Source organism: Rhododendron vialii, chromosome 11a (genome assembly GCF_030253575.1).
Source record: "Rhododendron vialii isolate Sample 1 chromosome 11a, ASM3025357v1".
In the NCBI taxonomy this organism is placed as follows: domain Eukaryota; kingdom Viridiplantae; phylum Streptophyta; class Magnoliopsida; order Ericales; family Ericaceae; genus Rhododendron; species Rhododendron vialii.
In genome coordinates this window covers 2,761,106-2,788,643 of record NC_080567.1, presented here as the reverse complement: position 1 = coordinate 2,788,643, position 27,538 = coordinate 2,761,106, and the positions used below count along the sequence as shown (strand labels likewise).

At 40.3% G+C, this 27,538-nt stretch overlaps 2 protein-coding genes across 2 annotated transcripts; one reads left to right on the top strand and one right to left on the bottom strand.

Moving 5' to 3' along the window:
* Nucleotides 1–3,604: 3,604 nt before the first annotated feature.
* Nucleotides 3,605–4,507, bottom strand: LOC131306758 (uncharacterized). The gene has a single exon (XM_058333180.1). The coding sequence runs from the start codon at nt 4,505–4,507 to the stop codon at nt 3,605–3,607; it is 903 nt and encodes a 300-aa protein (XP_058189163.1).
* A 21,444-nt stretch (nt 4,508–25,951) lies between these two features.
* Nucleotides 25,952–27,259, top strand: LOC131306757 (uncharacterized). Its single transcript, XM_058333179.1, has 2 exons — nt 25,952–26,732; nt 26,889–27,259. Exons 1-2 carry the CDS (start codon nt 25,952–25,954, stop codon nt 27,257–27,259), a joined length of 1,152 nt encoding a protein of 383 aa, XP_058189162.1.
* The last annotated feature ends 279 nt before the right edge of the window (nt 27,260–27,538 follow it).

The window sequence follows — 27,538 nt, the reverse complement described above, 5'->3', positions numbered from 1 at the left end:
ACGTACTAAGAGCCAAATGTCATTAGAACTGCCCGGTTTGTGTTATCCGGGCGCCAACAGAGACAAATATATACAAATGAACATCAAAGACACCACCTGATTTTCACACAATCTCACGAGTCATACTTTTCTTCCCGTGTCGTACCGGCGAGGTAAAACACAGGTGGCTATACTAGACCGTCAAATTTCTTACATCATGCCTAAAGTAAAATTCATCGCTTGACCTCACTAAGCAATTAAGCCAGCATTCCCTATGATCGAAACAAAGTGAGATGAGACAGTGCCTAGCGCCAAAGCACGGGAATATCAAGTCTCACCCAAAGACCTAAATTGCTCCCGATAGGGACATATCCGGAAAGCATGGATCATTAATGGTAAACTACTACAAAGAGAACTAATTAAAGCCCGATACAATGATGCATTGGTGAAATCTTCTAATGAGGGAATCCCGAAACATAATAAACATGCAAAAAACAAAAAAAAAACAATATTTACAAATGTACAAGCATAGAAAGATTTAATATTAGAGCTTGGAGCGTCCAAGTCATAGCTGGACTCCACCAAACAATTAAGTCCAGCGTCCCCTAAGATCGTAACCAGCAGGTACAAGATAGAGCCAAGTGCAGTAGTGGAGCATGGGAATATCAAGGCCGAACCTATGATCTATACTGCCCTCGTTGGGGCTAATCTGGAAGACATGAGTGGTGCACTGTGAATAACTCCTATCAGAAAAACTAATAAAAGTCCTATGTCACTGATATTAAAATTGCCCTTACTAACCGAAGCTAGGCACACGATCCTTTTTTTAATAGCGGCGTGCGGAGCTATATATACCCAAGTCAATGGTGGGTACCTCCTACCCGGGGGCCGGGTCCGACAAACAGTTAAGTTCAGCGGTTACGCTTTCGCTCCCCGTGCAAATTAAAGTAACTCAAAACTACACCGACTGACCATCCGTGTAAACTGGATTGACCAAATCCTCATCAGGCTTGCCAACTTCGAAGCCACCAAGGAAAGACTTAAGCCGTTGACCATTCTCCTTAAAAGTTGAACCATTACTCATGCTTTCAACCTCTTTTGCACCGTGAGGGAAAACAGTTTTGACAACATAAGGACCGGCCCAGCATGAGCTCAATTTACCTGGGTGAAGATGCAAACGAGAATTATACAATAAAACTTTTTTCCCTGGTTCAAAGTTTTTAACCACAATTTTCTTATCATGCCTTGCTTTGACTTTAGACTTGTAAGCACTAGAATGGTCATAAGCGTCATACCTCATCTCCTCGAGCTCCGTCAGTTGGAGCTTACGGCGGACACTGGCAAGGGGTATATTGAAATTGAGCTTCTTGATTGCCCAATACGCCTTGTGCTCGAGCTCCACTGGCAAGTGGCAAGCTTTTCCATAAACAAGTCAGTAGGGAGACATGCCCTAAATCATCTTGTACGCAGTACGATAAGCCCACAAAGCGTCGACCAAACGAGTTGACCAATCCTTACGGGTAGGGTTCACCGTCTTCTCCAAGATATTCTTAATTTCCCGATTCGCTACTCCGCCTAGCCATTCATTTGAGGATGGTAGGCAGTTGAAACTTTGTGCACAATGGCGTACTTCTTCATAAGAGCGGCAATGGACCGGTGGCAAAAATGAGACCCTTGTTCACTAATGATAGCCCTCGGCATCCCAAATCTGGATAAAATGTTGTCCCTAAAAAATTCGACCACAACAGAATGATTGTTGGTGCGCGTAGGAATAGCCTTTACCCATTTGGAGACGTAATCAACCGCCAACAAAATGTAGAGGTACCCAAAGGACGATGGAAAAGGCCCCATGAAGTCGATGCCCCAGCAATCGAAAACTTCAATGATCAAGATAGGAGTAAGCGGCATCTCATTGCGTTGCATCACACACCCCAAAAGCTGACAACGAGGACAACCCTGGCAATAGGCAAAGGTATCCTTGTACAAGTTTGGCCAATAGAACCCGCATTGCAAAATCTTTGCGGCGGTCTTTTTGAAAGAGAAATGGCCACCACAAGCCTCTGTGTGGCAAAATTTGATCACGCTTTGTTGCTCGGAGTCGGCAACACAACGATGGACAAGTTGGTTAGCGTAATACTTGAAAAGGTATGGGTCATCAAAAGAGAACCGTTTCACCTCCGCTAAAAAATGATGCTTTTCTTACGAATTCCAATGAACCGGAGTCAAATCCGTCACTAAGTAGTTAACTATATCCGTGTACTATGGAGCTATGGAGATTCCAAACAATTGTTCATCGGGAAAAGAATCACCGATAGGAATATGAGAAGTGTGGTCTTCGAACTCTAATCGAGACAAATGGTCAGCCACCACATTCTCGACGCCTTTCTTATCCTTAATTGTGAGGTCAAACTTTTGCAGGAGTAAAATCCACCGAATCAATCTCACTTTGGCATCTTGCTTCGTGAAAAGGTACTTAAGGGTAGAATGATCAGTGTAAACGGTGATTGGAGCTCCCACTAAGTAAGACCGAAACTTGTCCAATGCAAAGACTATGGCAAGTAACTCCTTCTCAGTAGTTGAATAGTTCATTTGGGCCTTGTTAGCATCTTGCTTGCATAATAAATGACATACGGCTCTTTCCCTTTGCGTTGGCCCAAAACAGCCCCGACGGCGTAGTCACTAGCATCACACATAAGCTCAAATGGCAACTCTCAATCTGGAGACCGCACAATAGGTGGAGAGGTAAGACTTGACTTTAATTTGGTAAAGGTGACCTCACAAGCCGGTGTCCACTCAAAAGGGACATCTTTGGCTAGCAAATAGCACAATGGCCGGGCAATGGCACTGAAATCCTTGATAAACCGCCGACAAAAATTGGCATGTCCCAAGAAAGAACGGATGTCCTTCAAGCATCTTAGAGTAGGGAGGTTCCCAATCAAGTCAATCTTGGCTCTATCTACTTCAATGCCCTTGAGGATACAATGTGGCCGAGAACAATGCCTTCGGTCACCATGAAGTGACATTTCTCCCAATTTAGCACCAAGTTCTTTTCCTCACACCAGGCTAACACTAGCCCCAAGTTGGTAAGACACGCCTAAAAAGAATCACCAAAAATGGAAAAGTCATCCATGAACACCTCCATAATTTTCTCCACCATGTCACTAAAAAGACCCATAATACACCTCGAGAAGGTACCGAGGGCATTGCAAAGCCCGAACGGCATACGACGATAAGCAAAGGTCCCGAATGGGCACGTGAATGCAGTCTTCTCTTGATCTTCCATGGCCACCTCAATCTGATTGTAACCGGAGTACCCATCTAGGAAACAATAGAACTTGTGGCCAGCCACCCTTTCCAAAATTTGATCTATGAATGGAAGAGGAAAATGGTCTTTCCTTGTACTAGCATTTAATTTCTGGTAGTCAATACATACACTCCGTCTGGTTTGGATACGCTTTGGAATGAGTTCATCCTTGTCGTTTCTCACAATCGTCACCCCGGACTTCTTAGGTACCACTTGGATCGGGCTAACCCACTTAGAATCCGCTATCGGGTAAATGATGCCGACATCCAATAACTTGAGCACTTTCGCTCGCAAGACGTCCTTCATGATCAGGTTCAAATGTCATTGAGGTTGGCATGATGGCTTGACATCATCCTCCATGTAAATGTTATGAGAGCAAAGGGATGCATTGATGCCTTTGATATTGGCTATGGACCACCCAATAGCCTTTGAATGCTTCCTTAACAAAGCTAGCAATTCAAACTCTTGAAGTTCGCTTAAGCTGGAAGAGATCACCACCGGGTATGTTTGGCTATCGCCAAGATAAACATACTTGAGTGTATCCGGTAGTGGTTTTAGTTCGAGCGTCGGGTGTTCCACACAAGATGGAACAGCTCGCTTCTCAATCGGAGGTAATTCCTCAAATTTTGGAATCCACGGGGTTATGCCACACGCTTCCTCCTCATCTAGCAAGGAGCAAAAATACGCAACCTCGGGGGAATCTAGAAAATCGGCCTCTTCAGACGTAATTGCTAATTCCAACTCATCCTTGCAAATGAACTCATCGACATGGTCTTGAACAAGTGAATCAATCATGCTAACCCCGCATACATCATCGTCATCTCCCATTTGGCTCCCTATGTGGAACATGTTGACTTGCATCTTCATGTTACCAAAACTCATGTTAAGTCGACCATCCCAGCAGTGGATCATGGCATCGGATGTTGCTAAAAATGGTCGCCCGAGAATAACTGGAACGAAAGCCTGAGCCGCCAGCACTGGACATGTGTCTAAAACCACGAAGTCAACCGGGTACACAAATTGGTCGACTTGAACAAGCACATCTTCCACCATCCCCTTTGGAACTTGGATACTCCTATCCGCCAATTGCAAAGTTACCCGAGTTGGCTTCATTTCCCCCAAACCAAGTTGCTCATACACCGAGAACAGTAAGAGATTAACACTTGCGCCGAAATCAAGGAGAGCTTTTTCCACGACCTTGCCCCCAATGGTGATGGATATCATAGGACACCCCGGATCATTATACTTAGGCGGAAGGGTCGACTGAAAGAGCGAGCTCACTTGCTCGGTCAAAAATACCTTCTTTTGCACTTGGAGCTTGCGTTTGTGAGTAATTGGACAGACACGAAGTGGGTACAAACACAAAGTAGGTTAGGATCAAAGAGAGAACACCATTAAAGAGATGTATTATAAAGAACACACTGATTTACACTGACTTGTACTAACTTGGTTATTACAGTAGGTAGAGCCCTCCTTTTATAGGCGTAAGGAGGGGTAGCTTGTGTCATAACTTACATCACTGAATAGAATTACATATAATTGGTTTTTCCTGCTTCATATTGTTTCTACATAGACTTTTACTAAAGCCCATACTTACACCTATACACTTACGACAATACAAGTGGTACCTATAATTGAACATTACTGTTCACAAGACTACATAATTGATCATTACTATTCACAAGACTTGTGACACACATTTTACCCCTTCCGAAAAGGATGACATGAGCACTACTTTTACTTTATATTACATCGCACAAAAGAGATAGTTGGCATGAGCACATGGTTGTTACTCTGGATCATCTGAAGCACTCTCTCTAGAATAGTCTTCAGTTCTGTCAGTCAAGTAATACGGTTCCAAAAGATAGCGGATATTTTGGCGCAATTCTTCTGGATAAGTATCATTGAATTTCCAGTTTGCAGATTCATAATGGAGGAGAGATGAGGGAACTTCTGCAGGTGTTAATCCATTGAGTGAACATAGTGTTTGAGTCATGACAAGATAATTTCCACTATTGATCTGGATTCTCTGAGGCTCTGGATATGCAGAGAGGAATATAGTGTGATACTCCTTCCGCCAAGTGATAGAACCATCTGGATAAGGGAGACATTTGTTGTTGCGACTTGTCCGAAAAGCAAATTGGAGATTTTCGCCTGCACTGTTAGGGATTTGTCTGATCTTCTGTTGCCAGAAAGATATGCTTCCGAAGAGTAAGAGGAATTTCAAAAAGAAATCCTCTGGAGAATGGACCTAATTGAATGCCGCATGTGCCAGATAAACCAATACTGCTGATCTATTAAAACTGACACTTATAGTATAAACATCTACTAAATACCATAAGAGAAGATAGGCTTCCCTTTTGAAATAAAAGACATTGTGGTCATATACTTCAAACTGAGTGAGAAAGGGATAGACAGGATGGAAAGGTAAACCTCCTATGGGACCTTCATCAAGACCATACTTGAAAATGCAGAGATGTTGAAGGTTTTGACACATTTGGACACACCTAGAAAGAAGGGTTAACTCCAAAATATGACACTAAATGTGGACAGGAAGATTAACTGGATGGAAACAGGAAATCATTGGGAAACAACTAGGAATAAACAAATGTGGTTTTGTTTTTGAAAACTGGTTGATTTTCTTTTTGAGTCTTGACAGAAAATTAGGGAGGGCATTTGTTTTTCCTTTTACGTGAACAACATCAAAACTCCAATTGGAAAACCAATCTGCCCATCTAAGCAACTGTGCCTTTGGAAGGTGCTTCTGTTTGAACTTGAGCATGCTGGGGAAACTCATCATACCAGTCTCAATTAGAAAATGATGACCGATTAGATGAAATTCAAACTTCTCAATGCTCCTTTTAATTGCTAGAATTTCTTTGTAAGTAGAGTGGTAATGAATTTCTGCTGGAGAGAATGCACCACTCTTGAATCCACAAATTCTGTGTTTTTGATCTGTGTTTTCTTCTAAAAGAACTGCTCCCCAATATAGATCAGAGGCATCTGTCTGAAGTACTCTTTTCCCATCTGAAGGTATGGTTAATGGAGGAAGAATTTTGGCTATGGCTTTGAGGTCTTTGACAGCTTTGGTACAAAGGGTTGACCAAGGAGGAGGGATTTTCTTTAGTAGAGCTGAGAGAGGAGTATGGTATTGGGCAAGGTTGGGAATGAAATCAACCATAAAGTTAACAATCCCAATGAACTGTTGAACTTGTTTGACTGTGAGATTTTCATCTGGAAAATGGTCAAGCTGAGAGGCTATATGAGGCTGGAGGGTATATTGACCTTTAGAGATATGCATCCCTAAAAAATCAATTTCTGGTTGAGCGAGAAGCATTTTTTTCTTTGAGAGCATGATACCATGGGTTTGGACTAGGGAATGGAAAGTTTGTAGTAAGATAGCATGAGACTCAATATCTGGAGAAAAGAGTAGAATATCATCAATGTAGACTAGTGCTGAGGACAGAATGGGAGAAAATACCCGAATCATGGCCTTTTGAAATAATGATGGAGCTGTTTTTAATCCAAAAGGCATGACTGACCACTAAAAGTGGTGATCTGGAATGCAAAAACCAGTTTTGGGATGATCATCTGGATGGATGCCCAGCTGCCAGAAACCTGCTTTCAAGTCAAATTTTGAGAAAATTTGAGTTTTAGGCAAGTTTGCAAAAGAACACTTTGCCAAGGAGGAGGGAATTTGTTATCTTGCAGAAAATGATTAAGAGGCTGGTAATTGATAAACAGGCAAAGCTTTCCTCTTATCTACTCTGTCCTTTTGTTTACATAAAATGCTTCACATGCCCACTGAGAAGTTGTGGGCTCAATCAAACCTTTTGACTTGAGTTGCTGGAGTTCTTGAAGAGCAAACTGGTAGTGTTCTGGGTTCATTCCATGATGGGTAGCTTTAATGGGGTTGATGTCTTCATTTTTCTTAAAGGGAAGAGAAATAAAGAATTCTGGGTTTTTCCATAGTAGGTTGGAACATTTGGTGAGAAACTGGGAATGGGATTCAGCACAAGAAGTTTGGATGATGGCTTCTTTGATGGAGGAGAAATTTTTTATGGAAAAGAGATTTGTTTGAATGGTCCAGGGTAACAAGTAGTTTTTGTATTTCAAGCCTTTTTTGAGCCAGGAGACTCTGCTGAAATATTGGAGAATATCAAAGCCTAACAATAAATCTTTCCCTGGGAGATCAGAACCATAGACTTGTTGTTTTATGGTGTATCCAGGGAAAAGTTGGATGGTAATAGTCTTATTGATCAGAGTGATGACAAAAGTTTCTCCATTGGCTGTTATGAAGGGTCTGAAACATGATTGCCAGTCGGATCTGGGGAGGATTGCTGGGTTGAGAATGGAGGCTGCTACACCGGTATCAAAGAAAGCGATAACTGGTATAGGTTTCTCATACTTTCCAAGTAAGATTTTGACCTTGGCTAAGGGTTGAGCTACCATGATGTTTGAGAACTCAAATGTTTGGATTTCATAGGGGAATCAGTCAGAATCATCAGAAGAATCATCTAATTCTGATGAATCATCAAAAGTGAATGCAAGGATTGCTTCAGCTGTTGCTTCATTATCAATAGAAAATAGAGATTCGACATCGGCATTTTCAAGATCATCATCAATGAGATTCAAAGAGCTAATCATTTTGTCCCTTACTGCTTTATTTGGACACTGTTTGGCATAGTGCCCTTTCTTTCTGCATATGTAGCAGCGATCAGACTTTCGTTGCCCTCTGAACTTTTTCTTCTTGAAAAATTTCCATTTTTCTGGCGTGACAACTTGCTAGATTTTGAAAACTTTGGAAACTTGCCAGGAGACTAGAACTTCCATTTCTGAAAGTATTTGGACTTCCAGTATGAAGGACGGCAAGTGGACTTTTTGTCTTTACACTTTATAGATAGGTCTGGCCGGTCACATGCTTTGCCAAGAAGTTGTCCCTATTCCTCAAGAGTTCTGAGGAATTTCTGGTGATTGCACAGTTTTTCCAATGCAATCAAGGAGTGCTGGTAAATACCGCCAAGAGATGTTGCATTCAGTGTCAAGCCTTTTGTTTGAAGTAATCTTGTTGTCTCATTTCCCAATGGTTCAGGAAGGGAATTGAGAAAAGCTTGCTTTAGGTTGACAACATCCATGCTGTTGAGAAGATAAAATCTTTGAGGCATACGATCATAATGAATCTCCAGATCTTTTCTTTTAAGTGAACAACACTTCATGCTGAGATATTCCTCTTGAACAAACTCTTTTGTGTTGTTATGATCTCCAAGAAACTCAGTATGCAAGACTGAGATGAATTGATCAAGGGTTGGCAATTATTTAAGCTGCAGCTGTCGGTGTTCACCAAGAGCCATGTACCATTGACAAAGACGACCATGGAATTTTGTTGTACACTTAGTAATGACAATACTTAGTGTAGCATTTGGAGAGAGCATAGCAGCAGTGCACCAACCATGAATCTCATAAAGCTTATCCAACCATTTTGATGGGGGAATGTTATCAAAGGAGAAACCATGGGTATGGATATTGGAATGTGAGAAGGAATCAAAGGTTGGAATTTCTGGAGGTGTGTCAAACTCAAGACCTTCTTCAATAATAGGATCTTCAACATGTTCCTCTGGAGAATGTTCTGGGTTCATCATGAAAACATGAGGAATTGGCATAGAGTCAATGGATTCAGTATCCGAATCAAACTCAATGGTTGGCTCAGGAGATGGGGTTTCTGGTATAGTGGCTAAGGTATGTAGGAGAGTGGAGATTGGATTTTTTGAAGGGTTAGAAGTTGACTGAACCATTAACTGGGGTGACTTTGAATTTGGATCAGATGGTTTAGAAGGAGTGGAGGTAGTTGGAGTAGAGGAAGATGTAGATGGTGGAGACGGAATTGTTGGAGGTCGGATAGGTTTTATCTGGGGCTTTGGGAAAGGAAGTTTTGGTAGAGATGGTCTTTTTGGTGGAGGAAGAAAAGCTGACGAGCTCCCAAAGATATTGGACTCACCAAATCCTAAGATAGGGTTTATCGGTAAGGGCTGAGACATTTGAGGATACCCAAAAAAACTTTCTTGAAAGGAATAGGAAAACATGTCAAATGGGCTTTTTTGCTGAGAATACTGTTGAGCTTGGAGAGATTGAAGTTGATTCTTTAGATGCTTCATTTCAGCATCCTTTTGGTAAAATGCTGTTGAAAATGCTTGGTTGGCATATGCCATTTGGAGAAGTTCCTGATGAATATTTTGAATTTTTTATTGCAAATCTCTGATAAGAAGTTCCAAAGATGATAACTTCTTATGGAAAGTATTCTCCAAATTTTGTTGAGAGCTAGCAATTCTCTAGAGAATTTTGTTTTGAGCTAGAGAATTTGCTGACTGCCAATTTATTGTTGCTTCCGCTGCTGACACTGCTTTGGTGCTACCATCAGGGAGAATGGTAGTAAAGTCTAGAATTTTATGACAATGGGTCGTTCTTTCTTGAGAATTATGAAACTCCAAAGGAGGAAAATCTGCTTCAGTCTAGGAATAGGATGAGGTGAACTGGGTTGAGCAGAAGGACCATTATTAGATGGGGGTTGAGGAGGAGGTGGAGATTTACAAGGAGTGGAAGGTGACAGAGGACATATGGGACATGGATTTTCAAAGTCTTCTTCATCTTCTAGAAGACTGTCTTCTAGACACTCATGACAGTCACAGGCATCAGAATAACAATGACCTGTTTCTGGATTTTTGAAATAGAAGACTGGAAGGCCATTGGGTTGAAAATATTTAACTGGAGGGCCAGGTCTAGAACCATCTACGAACATGTCAATTCTCGAGAGAAAAATGACATGATGGGTGGAGGATGAGGATGAGACTTCTCTTGGGAATGAAATCTCCACTGTACCATCAGGTTTTGGGATGAAAGTTGGATTTGAGGATTGAACTGGCATGGGCTTTTGTTGGTTTTTCTCATAAGCTGTAACCCAAGACTCTAGGAGTAGCTTGAGAAGCTCAGGACGGAAAATCTGATGTGGAACATGGACACAGGAAGCTTGGTGAGGTGCATTGACAGTTAGAAAAAGGGCTTCATCTGTGGAGGAAGGAAATGACTGTTGTGCTTCACCCACGTTGGATAATTTTCCTATGGTTTGGAAGATGTATTCACGTGATTTGGCAGTGAGCAAGGAATTGCTATTGGCATGAAAATCTACCAAGGGTGGTGTTTGATTTGGGAGTGGTTTCCTTAAAGATTGGAATCTTGGTGAAGCTTGGAGACCAAGTCCAAGTCTAATTAGGAAAAGAGAATCAGAGAAATACCAAATTGGTTAGCCATGCAATATATTGGTTTCCTTCCATACGGCTGTTATAGTTTGCATGTATATATACCTTGGTTTGGTATGAGATATATGCAATGTGTGTGAGAGATACACAATTGGTGAAAGCAAGAGAGAAAAAATATATTGTGAGAGTGAGGGAGAGATAAAAAATATTAGTGAGCGTGGGCTTGGGGATTAATATTTTTTCTCTCATTATACTCGATCAATATAGTGGAATTTCTCTTTTGTTTGTGGAGTAGGTATTGAGACCGAACCACGGAAATCTTGTGTTCTTTATTTTTTCTTGTGCTTGTTTAATTTTGTGGCGTGCTTCCGTTGCGGCGAAGGACTAAAAATCCCAACAATGACATGTCTAGGGCATGGTTTTAAAGGCGATAGGCCATTTGATAGTGAAGGGTTGCTGCATATGTGGTAGAAATTTGGGAGGCACCACCAATTTGAACTTGCACCTTCAGAGCTGTTAGCAGATGAGGATCTACTAGTGGCATGTTGAAATTGGGGTAAAAGGTAAAGACCACAGTTCCAGCATTTAACGTGGTTTGGACTATAGCAATACATGTGTGCTGATACTGTATAAACCTAGTGTCTACCAGAGCAAGTCTAGAAGTAACAGGTAAACCTTTTCTGCCATGGAAAGTGATAGCCAGTTTGATTGCTCCAAAGTGAAGGTGAGTAAATCCTTGTTGTTGCCAAAGGAGAGGCAAATCAACTGGGATTTCCAAGGGTAAAAGTTGTTTAGCTTCTGTAGCTGCTATGAAACATTGATCAAACTGGGAGGCTTGGACATACTATTTTACAAAAGTTGGTCATTTTGTGGAGAAGAGTTGGGTGACGGTCTTTTTTACAGAGGTTTGAGGTCTAACAAAGGCATTAAATGGGTTTAGGAAAGGGAGATCAGTAAGAGGAACCTTACTATCATCAGGAAGATATTCAAATTCATACAGGTACTCAAGATTAGGAGAAGAGGTGGAGGAATTTCTACTGGTGGATGATTGTGACGAAACAAGAGATAAGGTGGCAGAGGAATGAGAAGAAAACAGATAATTCATTCTTTAGATAAAAATATGGGTTCTTCGTTTCCTCATACAACAAATCTTTTCTTTTCCAATATGAGATCTTTAACTAATTTTAATTAATAAAATTCTGTATACTAGGGTAGTTAAACTGAGACACACTGCTCAAAAGCCAAAGTCTCACGGTACTTTTAACCCACTGATACAAAATTCTTTAATCAAAATAGTTAATGAAGTTTCTGATGTGGAGGATCCTTTGAAAGGCAACCACAAAGCATACGCTTCAATTTTTCTTTTAGAAAAGATTTGAAGTGGTTTTGGAAAAGAAGTTCCTAGAAGCGGTTTAAGCTAGAATAGACACCATGGTTCTGATACCAAATTGGACAGACACGAAGTGGGTACAAACACAAAATAGGTTAGGATCAAAGAGAGAACACCATCAAAGAGAGAACACCACAGGGAGATGTATTGTAGAAAACACGCTGATTTACACTGACTTGTACTAACGTGGTTATTACAGTAGGTAAAGCCCTCCTTTTATAGGCATAAGGAGGAGTAGCTTGCGTCATAACTTACATCACTGAATAGTATTACATATAATTGGTTTTTCCTGCTTCATACTGTTTCTACATAGACTTTTACTAAAGTCCATACTTACACCTATACACTTACGACAATATAAGTGGTACCCATAACTGTACATAAGTCTTTAAGAAACTTGGCATACAAGCGTCGAGCAAGGGAAGGTTAACCGTCACTTGCTTGAGCACGTCATAGATGTTGGTGTTCAAATTGGGTTTGGCCGGCGTCCTTAACCGGTTGGGATATGGTGCGGGAACAGTGAAGGCTTATGGGACATCACTCTCTTTTGTCTTCCCTTTCTCTTCTTCCATAGGAGCTGGCTTGGGAGATTCCCCATTTGGTGTTGTCGGCTTTGATGGTGTCGGAAATGGTAGCAAGATTGGCATGATTGGTGGCTCCACTTGAGCATTATCAACCGTCTTCCCACTTCTCAACGAAATAATGGCCTTGGCTTGCTCGAGGAAAGTCACCGAAGAGCTACCAATCAAATGTTGACCTTGTGGATTTGCCAAAGGTTGAGTAGGAAGCTTCCCTCTCTCTTGTTGTAACACACCAATTGCGGTCGTCAATATGTCCACTTGATTACGAATGTCGTTCATAGCTTGAGCCGTCTGCTCATTGGTAGTGGTTTGCATTTGACAGAACGCATTCATAGTATCCTCCAAAGATCATCGCGGAGGAGGTGTTTGTTGTTGCTGAAACTGGTTTTGTCCTTGAAATTGGCCGGATGGAATAAATCCCGGTAGGCCTTGAATTATAGGAAACTATGGCAGGCCTTGAAGCTGAGGTTGTTGCCAAGTGTGAGATTCTGAATGGGAGGGGGAGCTCGAGAAGTTGACAAAGTGCCCGCTTCATTCTGATTTCCCCAACGGAAAGCTGGATTGGACCGCAACCCCGGATTGTAAGTATTGGAGTACGGATCCTAACGTTGGTTCAATGCACACACATCTTCCGGAGGAAGTTGACTAAAATGGTGCCAAAGGGCAGGGATAGTATGGCAATTATCGGTAGAATGACCCACGGTCTCACAAATGACACACACTTCTTCCACTTGTCAAACTTCCTTCACTTCTTTCACTTGGACCACGTCCAACTTCATTTTGTCCAACTTTGTCGATAACTTGTCTAACCTTGTCTCGAGACCATTATGCTCGCTCACTGAAAACTTGCCGGAGCCACTTAGGCCTTGATTTCTCATTGCTTGCTCACCCGGATCTATGTATTGCTATGTTTGAGCCCTCTCTGCCAAAGCATCTAAAAATTCCCAAGCGGCATCGGGATCCTTCCCCATAAAATCACCGCTTCCCATTGTATCAAGGAGCTACTTGGACTCCCAATCACAACCCAAATAGAAATAATTAATCACCAAGTACATGGAAAAATTATGATGTGGGACAGCTGCAAGTAAATCCTTATACCGTTCCCAATACTTGTAAAAGACCTCCCCATCTTTTTACTTAAAATTTTGAATTTGGTCCATGAGAAGCTTGGTTCGACTAACCGGGAAGAACTTTGTGGTGAACACATCTTGCACTTCCCCCCACATGAGCAAAGATTGGGGCTTCAAAGAGTGGAACCATTGCTTGGCCTTGTCTTTGAGCGAGAAAGAGAATGACTTCAGGCGAGCTTGGTCTAATTGCCCCGGCCCTGTCACAAAGGTGCTAACAATGGTCTTAAATTCCCGAATGTAAGCATAAGGATCCTCAAGTTCACGCCCCCGAAACTCTGGTATAACCCGGTGATATTTTGGCTTGAAAGAAAACGCATTGACAGCAGTGCAATTTGGAACGGCTATCGGTGACACTTGCGGACCTCTTTCCGGAGTTGGGTAATCATGCAAAGTACGAGCTGCCGGTTGGTCTGCCATTGGCCTTAACGGAGGTTAGAACTCAAGTCGAATTGGTGGCTCGGTTAGAGGTATCCGCTAAGTTGAGTTCAAATTACACAAAGAAAAATAAATGGAGTACTTACAGTGGTTTGTCGAACCTCCAAATAAGCTATATTATGAAATCCCTGGCAACGGCGCCAAAAATGCTTAGCTCCGCAACCTCGCCTTCAAATATAAGGTTGGAAAACTCCAAGCGCAAGGCTAGGTCATCGATAGCATAATAACCAAAAAGTCCGGGATCGTAGCCACAAAAAATCGAAAATAGCTTAATCGGATTCTAGGTTTTATATGGTGGATTGCGGTGTTTAAGACGGCCAACTTAGTTTTGCTTTGAAAGTGGAAACTAAGGAAAAGACTAGAAATGTGCTTTATGAACTAAAAGAGGCAAGTCTAGGGATCGTCTTTCCCTTGACAAAGGCCGCTATCGGTTCTCGATTATAACTCAAGCGAGAGTCACGACCTTGTGCTCACGGTCAAAAGATTTGGCTTTAAAGACTATGTTTATAAAAAGATGTGATTAATCGGAGGAGAACCATCTTGTAACTACCCTGATTTTTGGTAAATAAAAATTTCGTTAAATATTTGAATTTTATTTGAAATTACTTGGATTTACTTTTAAAATTGCTTTTAAATTTCTATAATCCGTTTTAAATTTTTGTCCTTAAAATTTATATTTCTTGGCTAGAAATCCTACTTCGCAAAGCATAGTTAGATTCTAACCAATTAATTGGAAGAACCTAACTACCAATCCATTTAGTTACCTTTTAACCATTACCCATTGGACGATAAAAGTTAGGAAAACTTTTATCCATTGGACAATAGATTTTTCATCCAAGATCTTTTGATAGATTTGTTAAAGTACAAAGATACAGTTATATATAGGTATATACACATGCCTAAAGTACATGCATATATAATTCAAGTATAGATTACTTTACTTCTTTAACCTTTGGTCCATAACCGCTAGGGAAAATACTATCCATTGGATAATAGGGTCAATCTTCCAACAAGTACTAGGATTTACTAAATAATTCATTTCCTAGATTTTTCATGTGCTTATATACTTAAAGATATGTATATAGATGTACCATGTAGATTTGTTACCCTAGATTTCATAAGCACACAAATATAATAATGTCATAGGAACATGTGGTTATTTGATTAGTTTATTAGAAAATCTTACTAGATTGTATAGTACTTAAATGTACCTATATATATATATATGTATATATATATATATATATGTGTGTGTGTGTGTGTGTGTGTACTTAGTACCCTTGTGTTATTAAATATATGAACTAGGTACCCTAATATAATATTCTAAATGGAGCATGTGCTTATTAGATTATTAGGAAATCTTTACGCTATCTTGTTGGTTTGTTGTAAAAGAGGATTTAATAGATTGCATGTACTTATATATATTTACTTGTGCATATATATATATATATATATATATATACGTACTAGTACATGAGAGAGAGAGAGAGAGAGAGAGATGGGCCGAGAAAGAGAGGGAGAGATATGGGAGAGATTTGATCTTCTTACACAAAATCCTTCCAAATCCAATCCAAAGTACCAAAATCTAACCCATCAAGCTTTCAATCAAGATTTAAAAGTGAGGAAAAGATGAGATAGAGAGAGAGAGAGAGAGAGAGAGAGAGAGAGAGAAAGAGAGAATTTTCGGTTGAGAGAGAGAGAGGGACATGCCTTGCCTATAAATACAAGGCCATTCCAAGCCATTCTTACACCTTCACTCCTTTGCTCTCACTTCTCTCTAGAAACCATTTTCGTTTTCCAGACAGCCTACTGCCCTTTGCAAATCCTCATTTTTCTCCTGCTTAAAGTAGTTCTTAGAACCAACTCCCTTCGGGAAAGTTGTAGAACACTTCGAGACCTTCAAGTTAGACCCAAGAACCACGCTAATCGGTCAAGAAATGACAAAGATACTGACATCCGAAGTTCAGTAAAAATCTCGGATTTCCAGTTCCAGACAGCACACTGTCTCTTCCTTTATCACCAATTTTCTCCTACCTAAAGTAGTTTCTAGGATCAACTTCCTTCACAAAAGTTGTAGAGAGCTTCTAGAGCTTTGATTTCGACCCAAGAACGATCATATTCGGCCAAAGATTGATCAAGTTATTGCCATTCAAAGTTTGGTCCAAATTTGCGAGTTTCACCACCCGTCGAATTTTCCAACTAGCTTATTCGGCCCCGACTAGTTTCGGATCAAGGTAGATTAATCTCTACTCATTCTCCCTAGTATAACTTTAGTTATTTTTGCTTAAGATAAGGCAAGTTAATGTGTTAGAAATAGTTAGCAAGCTCGTTTTACTAAAATCTTGAAATGAAATTACGATCTTGTAGAGTCCCTCGTCCACTAAACCCAAGTATAGTGTAGAACCATATGTTGAAAAATAGGATGTCTCTACTCCTTAGTTCAAAGTATAACTTGAAGTATTTTTAAGTAGATAAGGTTATCTATCGTCATTATGTTTAGAATACATGATGGTAAACTAATTCGTTTTGCTAATGATGGTATGAACGTGTTGAATAAGGAACTTTTACTTCAATAAACATATGTTGTTTAGAACTTGCCAAAAAGGAAGAAAGAACGGCTTCCGAAAGATAAGACTTATCGTTGATAGAAGTATTCGTATTTCAATCTTTAAGATGGTTATGAGCATGCATACATGAATTGCTTGTATTACTTGTGGTGTGATAAAGCATAAGTGATTTTCACTCCAAAGGCGTCCGTACATGTGGCGTTATGCTTTAAGTTGTGGTTTGAGCATGATGATTAATATAGAGTTGGATGATCTTGCAAGTTTAGTTTCAAGATTACAATGAATGATTTATGATTACTTTTGTGAAAAGTCCTACCGCGGAGTCTATGCATGAAAACGAGACAAGAAAATCGAGAAAGTTAGAAACATGACACCTAGGGTGAGGTTAATGAAAATATGTGTTTTGATACCGCGATGTGGCCGAACGTGGTAGCCCATTGTGTGTAAGGATTTTGAAAACCATAATGTGGCCGGACTTGGTAGCTCATTGTGTGGTGTGTGCTGCCATGGGACCGGACGTGGTAGTCTCATTGGAGGTGATTTAATGTTTGTGAAAACCGCAATGTGGCCTGACATGGTAGCCCATTGTGAAGATTGCCAATGGGGCCGGACGTGGTAGCTTCATTGGTAATGTGGCTTGGTTATCTGCGGAGAGGAGCCAATGCAAGTTTTGTGTGCCAATGGGAACCCGGTGCGGCGGAACCATTGTGAGGATACTCGGGAACCCGAAACGGCGGAACCGAGGTTGGGTGTCTGGAAAAATGATTTTGGAAATGTTGATCGGTATATGAAAAATGGTGACACAGTCTACGATGAGTCGCGTAGGAGAAACTCAAAAAATCATGAACACCAACGATAGTTTGAATAGCGAATGTGGATGTGTTATTGTTACTGTCTGTTGTATATGATCTATTGTTGTAAGTTATGGTTAGCGGGTATGGGATTGTTCTGCTGAGCTTTTGTAGCTCACGGTGTTACCTTTGGTGACCCTGACATATTATATCAGTGGCGACGCTGGTATAGTGTATCAGACCTTGTAGATGATCAAGATGAATAGTACACCTTGGAGGCTTTTGGAGCCGAAGAGCTGGCTAAGATGGAAGAACAGGCGGAGCTGTAGTTAGGAACCTTAGTTTTCCTTCCCTTGTGTAATGAAAGTACTCTTACAGAGGTTGTGATGTAATAATGAGCCGGACTCTATTTTGAAGTTGCAATAAAATTGTCTATTTAATGTACCCGAAAATTGGGGGCGTTACATATCTTGTTTGGCAAATTAATCGAACACATAGGAGGCCACGAGTCCTCGGTGGAGCCACTTGCCAAGACCGCTTGACTAAGCTCCTTACCAAGGAGTTAACACCCCTTGTTTAGACCAAAAATGCAAGTTAAGCCCTATTCCGAAAACCATGCTTTTAAGCCCAAAGGTTTGAGAACCAAAAAACCGCCTAAGTCCTCGAGAAAGATTACCCCAAGACTTAGCCTAACGACTACTCACACATATTGAAAAGACTAGAATTCATGCTAGAAATGGTGAACATGTTTAACCAACGAAAATGAAAATAAATTTGATATTAGTAAGGATCTAGTCCGTACAAGCAACTTTAATAAATGAGAAATTAACAAACAACAAATACCTTAAGGAGTTCTTGACGGAATTAAGACAAAAGCTTGGTAGCTTTTAATGGAGTTCTAAAAACAAGGTGGCCTCTTCTCTCTCACAAAGTATCTCAAACATATCCTAAAAGTAGCCAAAAGTAGAAAATATCCCAAAAGTGGAAGGTTGAAAAAGTAGCAAAAACGTGGATTTTTCTGCAGGCTGAACCGGTACTGGCCAACTCCTAGTATTGGTACAAGGTCTTCAAAAATGCTGAAAAATCCCAACTCTGGACAGTGGGAACCGGTACTGGGCAATTCACAGTACCGGTACAAGGTCAGCAGAAAACTATTTCAAGCTTGCCCTTGTACCAAATGGCCCGTGACAACCCGATCACCTCTCGCCACTCAATAAAACACACCCGTTGGGACTTGGAGGGTAGCCGCCACATAGCCTTTGACTCTTGGATGCTTCCGAGAGCGATCCTTAGCAACAAAAATTGCCTTAATTCAACGTTTAACCTGAAACTAAACAAAAAAAAACCTTACGTGCAAAATGGACTAAAAATGATGAATTAAGGATTGAAACGCTGCAAATTAGAGGACTTTAAGCACCAAGATTATACAATCTTGGGTGCTTATCAGGTAGATTGGGTAGATCACTTTCCAAGAGTGTTATCCTAGGTAGTTAAGCGTGAAACACATCTATTATCTTAGCTACTATACGATTCTATTTTAAGAAGTGGCATATAATAATGTTAGTAGCCGTCGCTCAAATCAATTCCATCAAAGTACTGAAGCCCACAATCCTAAGAAAGAGATAGAAGAACTTGCTTCCATTGTATATATAGAGCCGATCAACGAAGTCAAAAAAGTGGCAGTTCAAAGATGAAGACCTTGATAAGCGTGGGAGAAGAGACTGAGGTTGACAAAGAGGCTACCTAGAAGATTGAGTACAAGCTGAAAGAGGATTTTCCTTCCCCGTTTAGACTACGATCAGCGATTGATTGGAAAGGTTAGGGCCATTGTGAGAACGTACCGTGAGAAAACTTAAGTCTTGCATGTATGACGAGTAGTTAGAGCTAACTGTAGTGAGAACGAGTCTAGCCATGTGCACTTTCTGCATAGATATGTGGTACTTTCTACATAGCTACTTTTAATTGTCTTTCTCATTTTAAATATATATATATATATATATATATATATATATATAATACAATGCACATCGTTCTATATGAAATTTCAAATTTTCTTCTATTCTTGCAATTTCAAAATTGTAACAGCCCTGATTTTTGGAAGGTAAAAATTTCGTTAAATATTTGAATTTTATTTGAATTACTTATTTTTACTTTCTGTAGTCCGTCGTAATTAGATTCTAGTCCTTCGGGGCCAATCAAATTAGATTCCAACCGACTACTTGGAGGAACCGAGCAACCAAACTCACCCAGTTACTAGATGAACCTTTTGAACCTTTTGCCTTTACCCATTGGTCAATAGATATTAGGGTAATCTTTGTCCATTGGACAATAGGCCTCCTATTAAAATATGTGGATTAGTACATAAATATAGTATAGTATTATATATGTTTTCAACACATGTGCAAAGTACATATATGCATTGTTTATTGGGTATTCTCCCACCCCTCTATTATCCAGTGGTTATTAACCATTAGGGGAATTATTATCCATTGGGTAATAGCCCCAATCTTCCAACAAGGTACAAGGTTTTATTAAATAATCAAGATTTGGATTCCCATGTGATTTTATGCATTAAAATATTGGAGTATATCTAATCCCTAGATTTTTAGTACCTTATTTAATATTATAGTACTAGTACCTATATTATTTTTTTATGGGGAAATCTTAGGCCTTATATTTAATTGATTTTTTTTTGTACCTATGTATATATAGGCATGTGTGCATATACAATATTATATATAGGCCCTAGATTTCCTAAATGTACTCTATCTATTAGTTTAATGAGGCATGTGCCTAATTGTAATTCTTTAATAGGGTATTTGGATTTGAAAATCTTATACTTTTGTACTTTTATGTTATTATATGTGTATATATATATATATATATATATATATGTAGCGTACTTGAGAGAGAGAAAGAGAGAGAGAGAGAGAGAGAGAGGGAGGGGGAGAGAGAGAGAGGGAGAAGAAAGAAAGATTGGGTTGTACCACCATGATCTTCTTCATCCTTTCAAATCCATGGGTAAATATTCTTCCCAGCCAAAATCTACCTCCCAATTGTCCTTTCTTGGTTTGTTTTAAAGACCAAATCTTGTACAATTTATCCTTTCTCTCCATCAAATCTTCCAAAATCTTCCATAACCAAATCCTTGGTACAAATCTTAGCCATGCAAGCCTAGGGTTAGGCTTTGATCTTCCAAGATTGCATGACAAGTGTCAAAAATTGAGAGATGGGGAGAGGGGGGGGGGGGGGGGGGGGGGGGGGGCCTTGAGAGAGGAGAGAGGGCCAAAGTTTTGGCTATAAATAGAGCCACCTCCATGCCATTCAACTCACACCTTTCCATTCTACAACTTCTCTCTCTAGAAATTCTTTGTTCTTCTTGTTCTTGAGTTCTTCTTGTGTTCTTCAAGAAACTCATCCAAGACCGCCACTAAACCGCCACCCGACTACCCTTCGATCCAAAAGTAGTAGTAGTAATAGCCAAGGTCAAGTTTCGAGAGAAACCTTTCTCTATCGAAGCTACCGGAAGCTCCCGTAGGAAGTTACTCCGTCCGACCGCCGATTACCGTCCGTAAGCCGTTACTACCGCCTAGAAGAACGGTAAGGAAATCCTTACTTACTTACTTACTTACTCATGTATAACGTTGTAGTTTTGAATTTCTAAGAAAGAACGGTTTTCGAAAGTTAAAACGTTACCATGTGAATCGAAGTATTCGTATTTTGATATTTCAAGGAGTATGAGTTTGTATACATGAATCGATTGTGTTACTTGTGGTATATTATAGAATTGGATGATCTTGTTAGAATGTTTCATGCTTACTTTTGTCTTACCGTGGAGTCTTTGCATGTAAACGAGACACGAGAACCGAGAAAGTAGAAACATGGCACCTAGGGTGTGATTAATGAAAGGAAATGTATTCCGAGGAAGGAAATATTTTGAAACTACATTATGACCGATTTTGGTTGCATAATGTGAGTTGTGTGTGTGCGTGTGTAAAAGAAAGATTTGTGAAAATCCCAATGAGAACCCGGAGCGGCGGAATCATTGTGGAGATACTCGGGAACCCGGAGCAGCAGAACCGAGGGATGAATTTTCGAAAACCCAAATGGGAACCCGGAGCGGCGGAACCATTGTGGGATACTCGGGAACCCGGAGCGGCGGAACCGAGGGTTTTGAATTGTGGCTTGGTTATCCGCGGAGAGGAGCCAATGCAATTGTGTGCCAATGGGAACCCGGTGCGGCGGAACCATTATGAGAATACTCGGGAACCCGGAACGGCAGAACCAAGGTTGGGTGTGTTCAAAAATGATTTTGGAAAGGTTGAACGGTATATGAAAATGATGACGCGGTCTATGACACGTCGCGTAGGAGAAACTCAAAAAAATCTTGGACACCAACGATAGTTGATTAACGAATATGGATGTGTCATTGTTAGCTGTGTATACATGTATCATGTGGAAATCGATGATTGTATAACCTGTTGTTTGTAAGTTATGGGTTAGCGGGTATGGGATTGTTCTGCTGAGCTTTTGTAGCTCATGGTGTTACCTTTTGTGACCCTGACATATTATATCGGTGGCGACGCTGGTATAATGTGTCAGACCTTGTAGATGTTCAAGACGAACAGTTCATCGTGGAAGCTTTTGGAGCAGAGGAGCTTGCTAGGATGGAAGAGCAAGCAGAGAGTATTAGAAACCCTAGTTTCCTTCCTTGTTGAATAAATGTACCATTTACTTATGACGTATTTATGATGTAATAATAAGCCAGACTCTCTTTATTATGTAATAAATGCCTCATTAACGTACCCACAATTGGGGGCGTTACAAAAATCCTTACTATGAATCCGTAATTACAAACCCCTAACCCTAACTTTGCATGAACGCTAATGCCAACGTCATTGCCGCCCACATCATCAATGTCGAGGTCAATGCAACACGAAGCTCAATGTGATACTGAGTAACCTCGAGATTTTGCAACTTGTTCGAGCGATCACCGTCGTAGATGCACCGACACCCAAACCTTAAGAGTTGTACACCCCTCAAGCTAGTAGATCGAGGAATACGAGCACAATGTAATCACAATTCTGCAAATGTTGACTACCTACGTCCTACAGAGAGCCCACCCCAATGAGAGGGGAATCGTTGTTAAGCAAATTGAGAAGCTGTTGGAATTCTCAAACATCAGAGAAAAAGGTGGTATGCATTATTTGGCCTCTTACCCGATCTAGGGAAAGGTCAACCACTAGTGATACGTGATCAAGCAACTGAAACGTGGACTCTATTTGTGGCACTATTCTTGAGTAGATGATTTTGGACATGGATCGACTACCCACTCTTCGCACCATTAGTAGCTGCTATCAGAGAGGCAAAAATTCATTCTACAATGGTAGTCCTACTCTTTGAAGGGAGATAGAAGAGTTATTGACGATTATTCATCAAATTCCCTTTCTCATTCGATCGATTGTTTTCTAACCTCTCGTTGTTATTCAATCTCTCTTGACTCTTCTTAAAATCACCTTCGTTGTGACTCTTCATTGTTGGAGCTACAAATTCGATTAAATCCCAAATCATTGAACTCTTTGTATATTTCAAACATCAAATTCTTGTGACATTTTCTTGTGGGAGTTGGGTATCCCTAAAATTCATCTTGTCTCAACTTTTCTCTAGTTGATTAGATTGCTTGTGAAGCCAACAGTTTACTCAATTATATATGAGCATAACCTTCCTAATCCCTCGCAAACTATGTGCTTAGTGAAATCATCGTCTAACTTCATCTAGTGCGCTCTCAGCGGTTTTAAATAATTTTTGGTTCTAGTTGTATAGAGACCACTCACAACTTTCAAATTCTTTTGATATCACAATGGAATGTTCTTTGGACCTTTCAAAACTCTAAATTTGCAAACCTAGCTCGATTTTCAATGTTGAAGTTGTCAAGTCCTTTGACGCACATATTGTTGTTATGCTTTACTTTCCTTGAGCTTTATATCATGTCTTGAGCTAGTAAGATTCAATCATTGTTCTACTAATGATTTTTTCTATTTTTGGACTCGAAAGTCATTGTTTACTCTTAACTCGTTTCCATTTTTTTTTTCCCTTCTTTTAAATAACCGAAGTTAGATGCTTGAAACGCACTTGGTTGATGGGGTGCAAAACAAATATCTAGTTCGGTTTCATTGTTGGACCTCATAATCTTTTCAAAACCTATCGCAGTAGATCTATATTTTTTTTTATAAGAACCCTTTTTTTATTCCATTGCAATGATTGAAAGCCCAAGCGTTTGTGTGTTTCATTCGTATGTTAAACTTTCATCAACACTATTCCAATGATGAAATCCTCCAATTTCAAATCATCATTGAGTTTGACTTCGGTTAACTTAATTCTCGTTGTCCTCGTGTTCCAACTCAACTCAAACTACTAGTACTTCGACTCGCAGAAGAGAATCTGTTCGTACTTTCTTTTTGGTGCTTTGACCTTTGAACATTTGACTCATGTTTGAACCTCTTGAAAATTCTTGTAATCCTCTCGTTTCTTTCGGAGAAGAGTACCCACCTTCTAAGAGATAAGTACCAAACTTTCAAGAGTTAACCGAGAAAGGCGATACATTGACGACTCCTGATCTCTCAAAGCCAATAAAGAGCCACGCCGACAAGAAGACTAGACCGTTTGCCTTTAACGTATTTTATTTTCTTCCTAGAGATCAAGCCAGAATGTGGTATCATTTTATGGAATGAAAGGAAAGCTCTCGCTGAGTTGCAACTAGCTGTTTGAGATTCTGTAGAGAATCCGAGAGGTCATTTATCGATTAGCAGAGCTGCCGCAAATCGCTATGGTTCGCAATGTATTCCTTTCGTACATGTTGTGGGAGTAGAGGGCCCACATTGCTCACATTCTCAACTGGGGATGTTTACGAAGACACAACTTTTGAGGAGCAACCTGCACAAATTTTTGATCGATGAGAGAAGAACATGCAAACCGAGTCAAAAATTCTTGGCGACATTGAGGAATCGAATAGTCAACATGGGAACAAGAAGACTCGATTTATGCAAACTACCCACTTTTTTTTTCAACTGATAGTTCTAATTTCGAGGACGAAAATATTTTAAGGGGATAGGTTGTAAAGACCCGGTATTTCTAATAAATATCAAAACCAAAAATATTATTTTGCTCGTTAGTTTATTTAATGCGAAAAATTATTTTCAACGTCACACCAAATTTTATTTCGTAATCGATTGTGTGCATGTATATCCGGCAAGTGATTTTCCTAGTGTATGCATGTGTTGCACCGGAGCAAACCCTCCCCCATTTTGTAAATTTTCGGCTGAGATTGGAGAGAGCCAAATCCCACCTTTTATTCCTCTTTTCTCTCCCAATTTGACACATCATTTTTGCCCAGGAGGTATTACCTCCCATGCTATCCAAACCCATTTTATATACACCACCCCACCAACATTTCTTCTCCTTCCCAGGTAAGATTTTCTTCTTTCCTTCTTTTTCTTCTTTGACCAACACACACACGGCAGAGGAGAGAGAGAGAGAGAAGAGGTAGCCAGCACAACCTCCAGTCCAAACCACCATCACCACCTCCAGCCTCCACCACCGAACACTCTCCAACCGAAACCCACCTTTTAATCAATCCATTTGAGCTCTGAAATCAGCTCTATTCCAACTCCAAAACACAGCTTCATTTTCTCTCCAAAACAGCCCGAAAAATCTCCTCGTTCAAGCTCTGGTATCAGGTGCAAGACAGTCCGGGAAACAATCTCAAACTGGCCACCAACAGAGCCCCGTTGCCGTGTGTTTGATCCGATGACCCGAGCTCCGACCCACCGCCAGGGACGGACGGACACAGGGAGCAAGCAAAAAGAAACAAAAAGTGGGTTACGTTTTCAGGTTTTCTCTCTCGTTCGTTCGAGAAAAAAAAGGAGCATAGGCACCAACCGACCACCTGACCCAACCCAAGACTCACCGTTACCGATCGCCGTCGTCCGTGGCCGACCCAACCCACCAGGCAGCAGGAAGCCACCACTGAGTTCTCTCTCTCCTCCTCTCTCTCAATCTCTCTGACTGTCACTATTTCTGGACCAGATTTTGTATGTATTTATATATAATATATATTTATATCATATGTATGTTATGTGTCGGACGGTCGGATGGTGATGTCGACGATACATAGGAATTTTGTATACTGAGATGTGAATTTGTGATACACTGATACATATATGATAGTATATATGCACATCCTCTGGCCCACTTCCATTTCATGGTAATGATGAGTCTGACGATTCAAGTAACCAAGGAAATTTCCTTGAACTTCTAAAGTTTCTCTCCGACCACAATGAAGAAGTGAGAGGTGTTACATTCGACAATGCTCCGCAAAATCTTAAATTGGTAGCTCCTACTATCCAAAAGGATATTGTAAATGTTGCGGACATGTGAAACTATCAAAGTGATTGTGAGAGAACTTGATGATGCACAATTTTTTGTGTTAGTTGATGAAGCTTGTGATGTATCAGTCAAAGAGCAAATGGCAATTGTGATACGATACATGGACAAAAAAGGGAATGTCATTGAGCATTTTTTGGGTATTCAATATGTTGCCAATACCAATGCTTTGTCACTCAAGGATGCTATGGAGAATTTGTTTTGTCGACTTAGGTTGAGCACATCCAGATTGAGGGAACAAGGGTACGATGGAGCTAGCAATATGCAAGGTGAGTTTAATGACCTTAAAGCTCTAACACTAAAGGAAAATCCATGTGCATATTATGTTCATTGCTTTGCACATCAATTGCAATTGGCTCTTGTGGGCTTGGCAAAAAAACAAGAGCAAATTGGCATGCTTTTTTATTTTGTTAATAGAGTGGTGATTGTTGTTGGTGTGTCATGTAAATGTTGTGGTGTTCTTTGGGAGAAACAACTAGAAACAGTTGTTCAGGCACTTTGCATTGGAGAGCTTTCAAGTGGGCAAGGCTTAAACCAAGAAACCAATCTCCAATGTCCTGGTGATACACGTTGGGGATCTCATTATAGAACTTTAGTTAGATTGATGGGTATGTTTGATTCAGTGATTCATGTTCTTGAAATTATTTCGGAGGAAGGTTCCAACACAGACCAAAAAGCAGAGTGGAATGTATTGATGGACAATTTGCAATCTTTTGAGTTTGTACTCAATCTTCATTTGATGAGAGCGGTTTTGGCTATTACGTCGAAGTTATCACTAGCTCTACGAAAAAAAGATCAAGAAATTGTGAATGCTCTGACTTTGGTTCAAATGTCCAAGATAAGGCTCCAAATGATGAGGGACAGTGGGTGGGATTAATCTTTGCTTGAGGATGTTGTATCTTTTTGTGTGATAAAGAAAATTAATATCCCCAATATGGATGACAAGTTTGTACTTCGAGGGCGAGGAAGACGTAATGCTCCAGAAACAACAAACTTGCATCATTATTGATTTGAGATAGTATACACTGTTATTGACTTGCAACTTCAAGAACTGAATGATCATTTGACCAAGGCTAACAGTGAGTTGCTACTTTGTGTGGCATGTTTGGATCCACGCAACTACTTTTCTAGTTTTGACAAGAAAAAGTTGCTTCGTCTTGCCGAATTTTGTCCAAAAGAATTTTCTCCGGTTGACCTTATGGTACTTTATGATCAACTAGATATGTACATTTTTGATATGTACAGTAGTGATGAGTTCTTGAGGTTGAATGGACTCACTGATCTTTCTGAAAAAATGGTAGAGACGGGAAGAGAGAAACTGTATCCTTTAGTTTACTTGCTCTTAACTTTGGCATTACTTTTACCGGTTGCAACCGCTTCGGTCGAATGAGTATTTTCAGCCATGAACATTGTGAAGAATCGGTTGCGGAACAAGATGAGTGATCAATGGTTGAATGATAGCTTGGTGGTCTACATAGAGAGAGATGTTTTTGATGGAATTCCTAATGAAACAATCATGCAACACTTTCAAGATATGAAAACTCGGCGGGGACAACTGTGAGAATGCAAATGGAAAAATGGAACTACTTATGGATGAATATGTTAGTTTTTGTGCTTATATATGTTTAGGAACTTTTGGAAGCATTGTGCTTTTATGTTTAGGAACTTT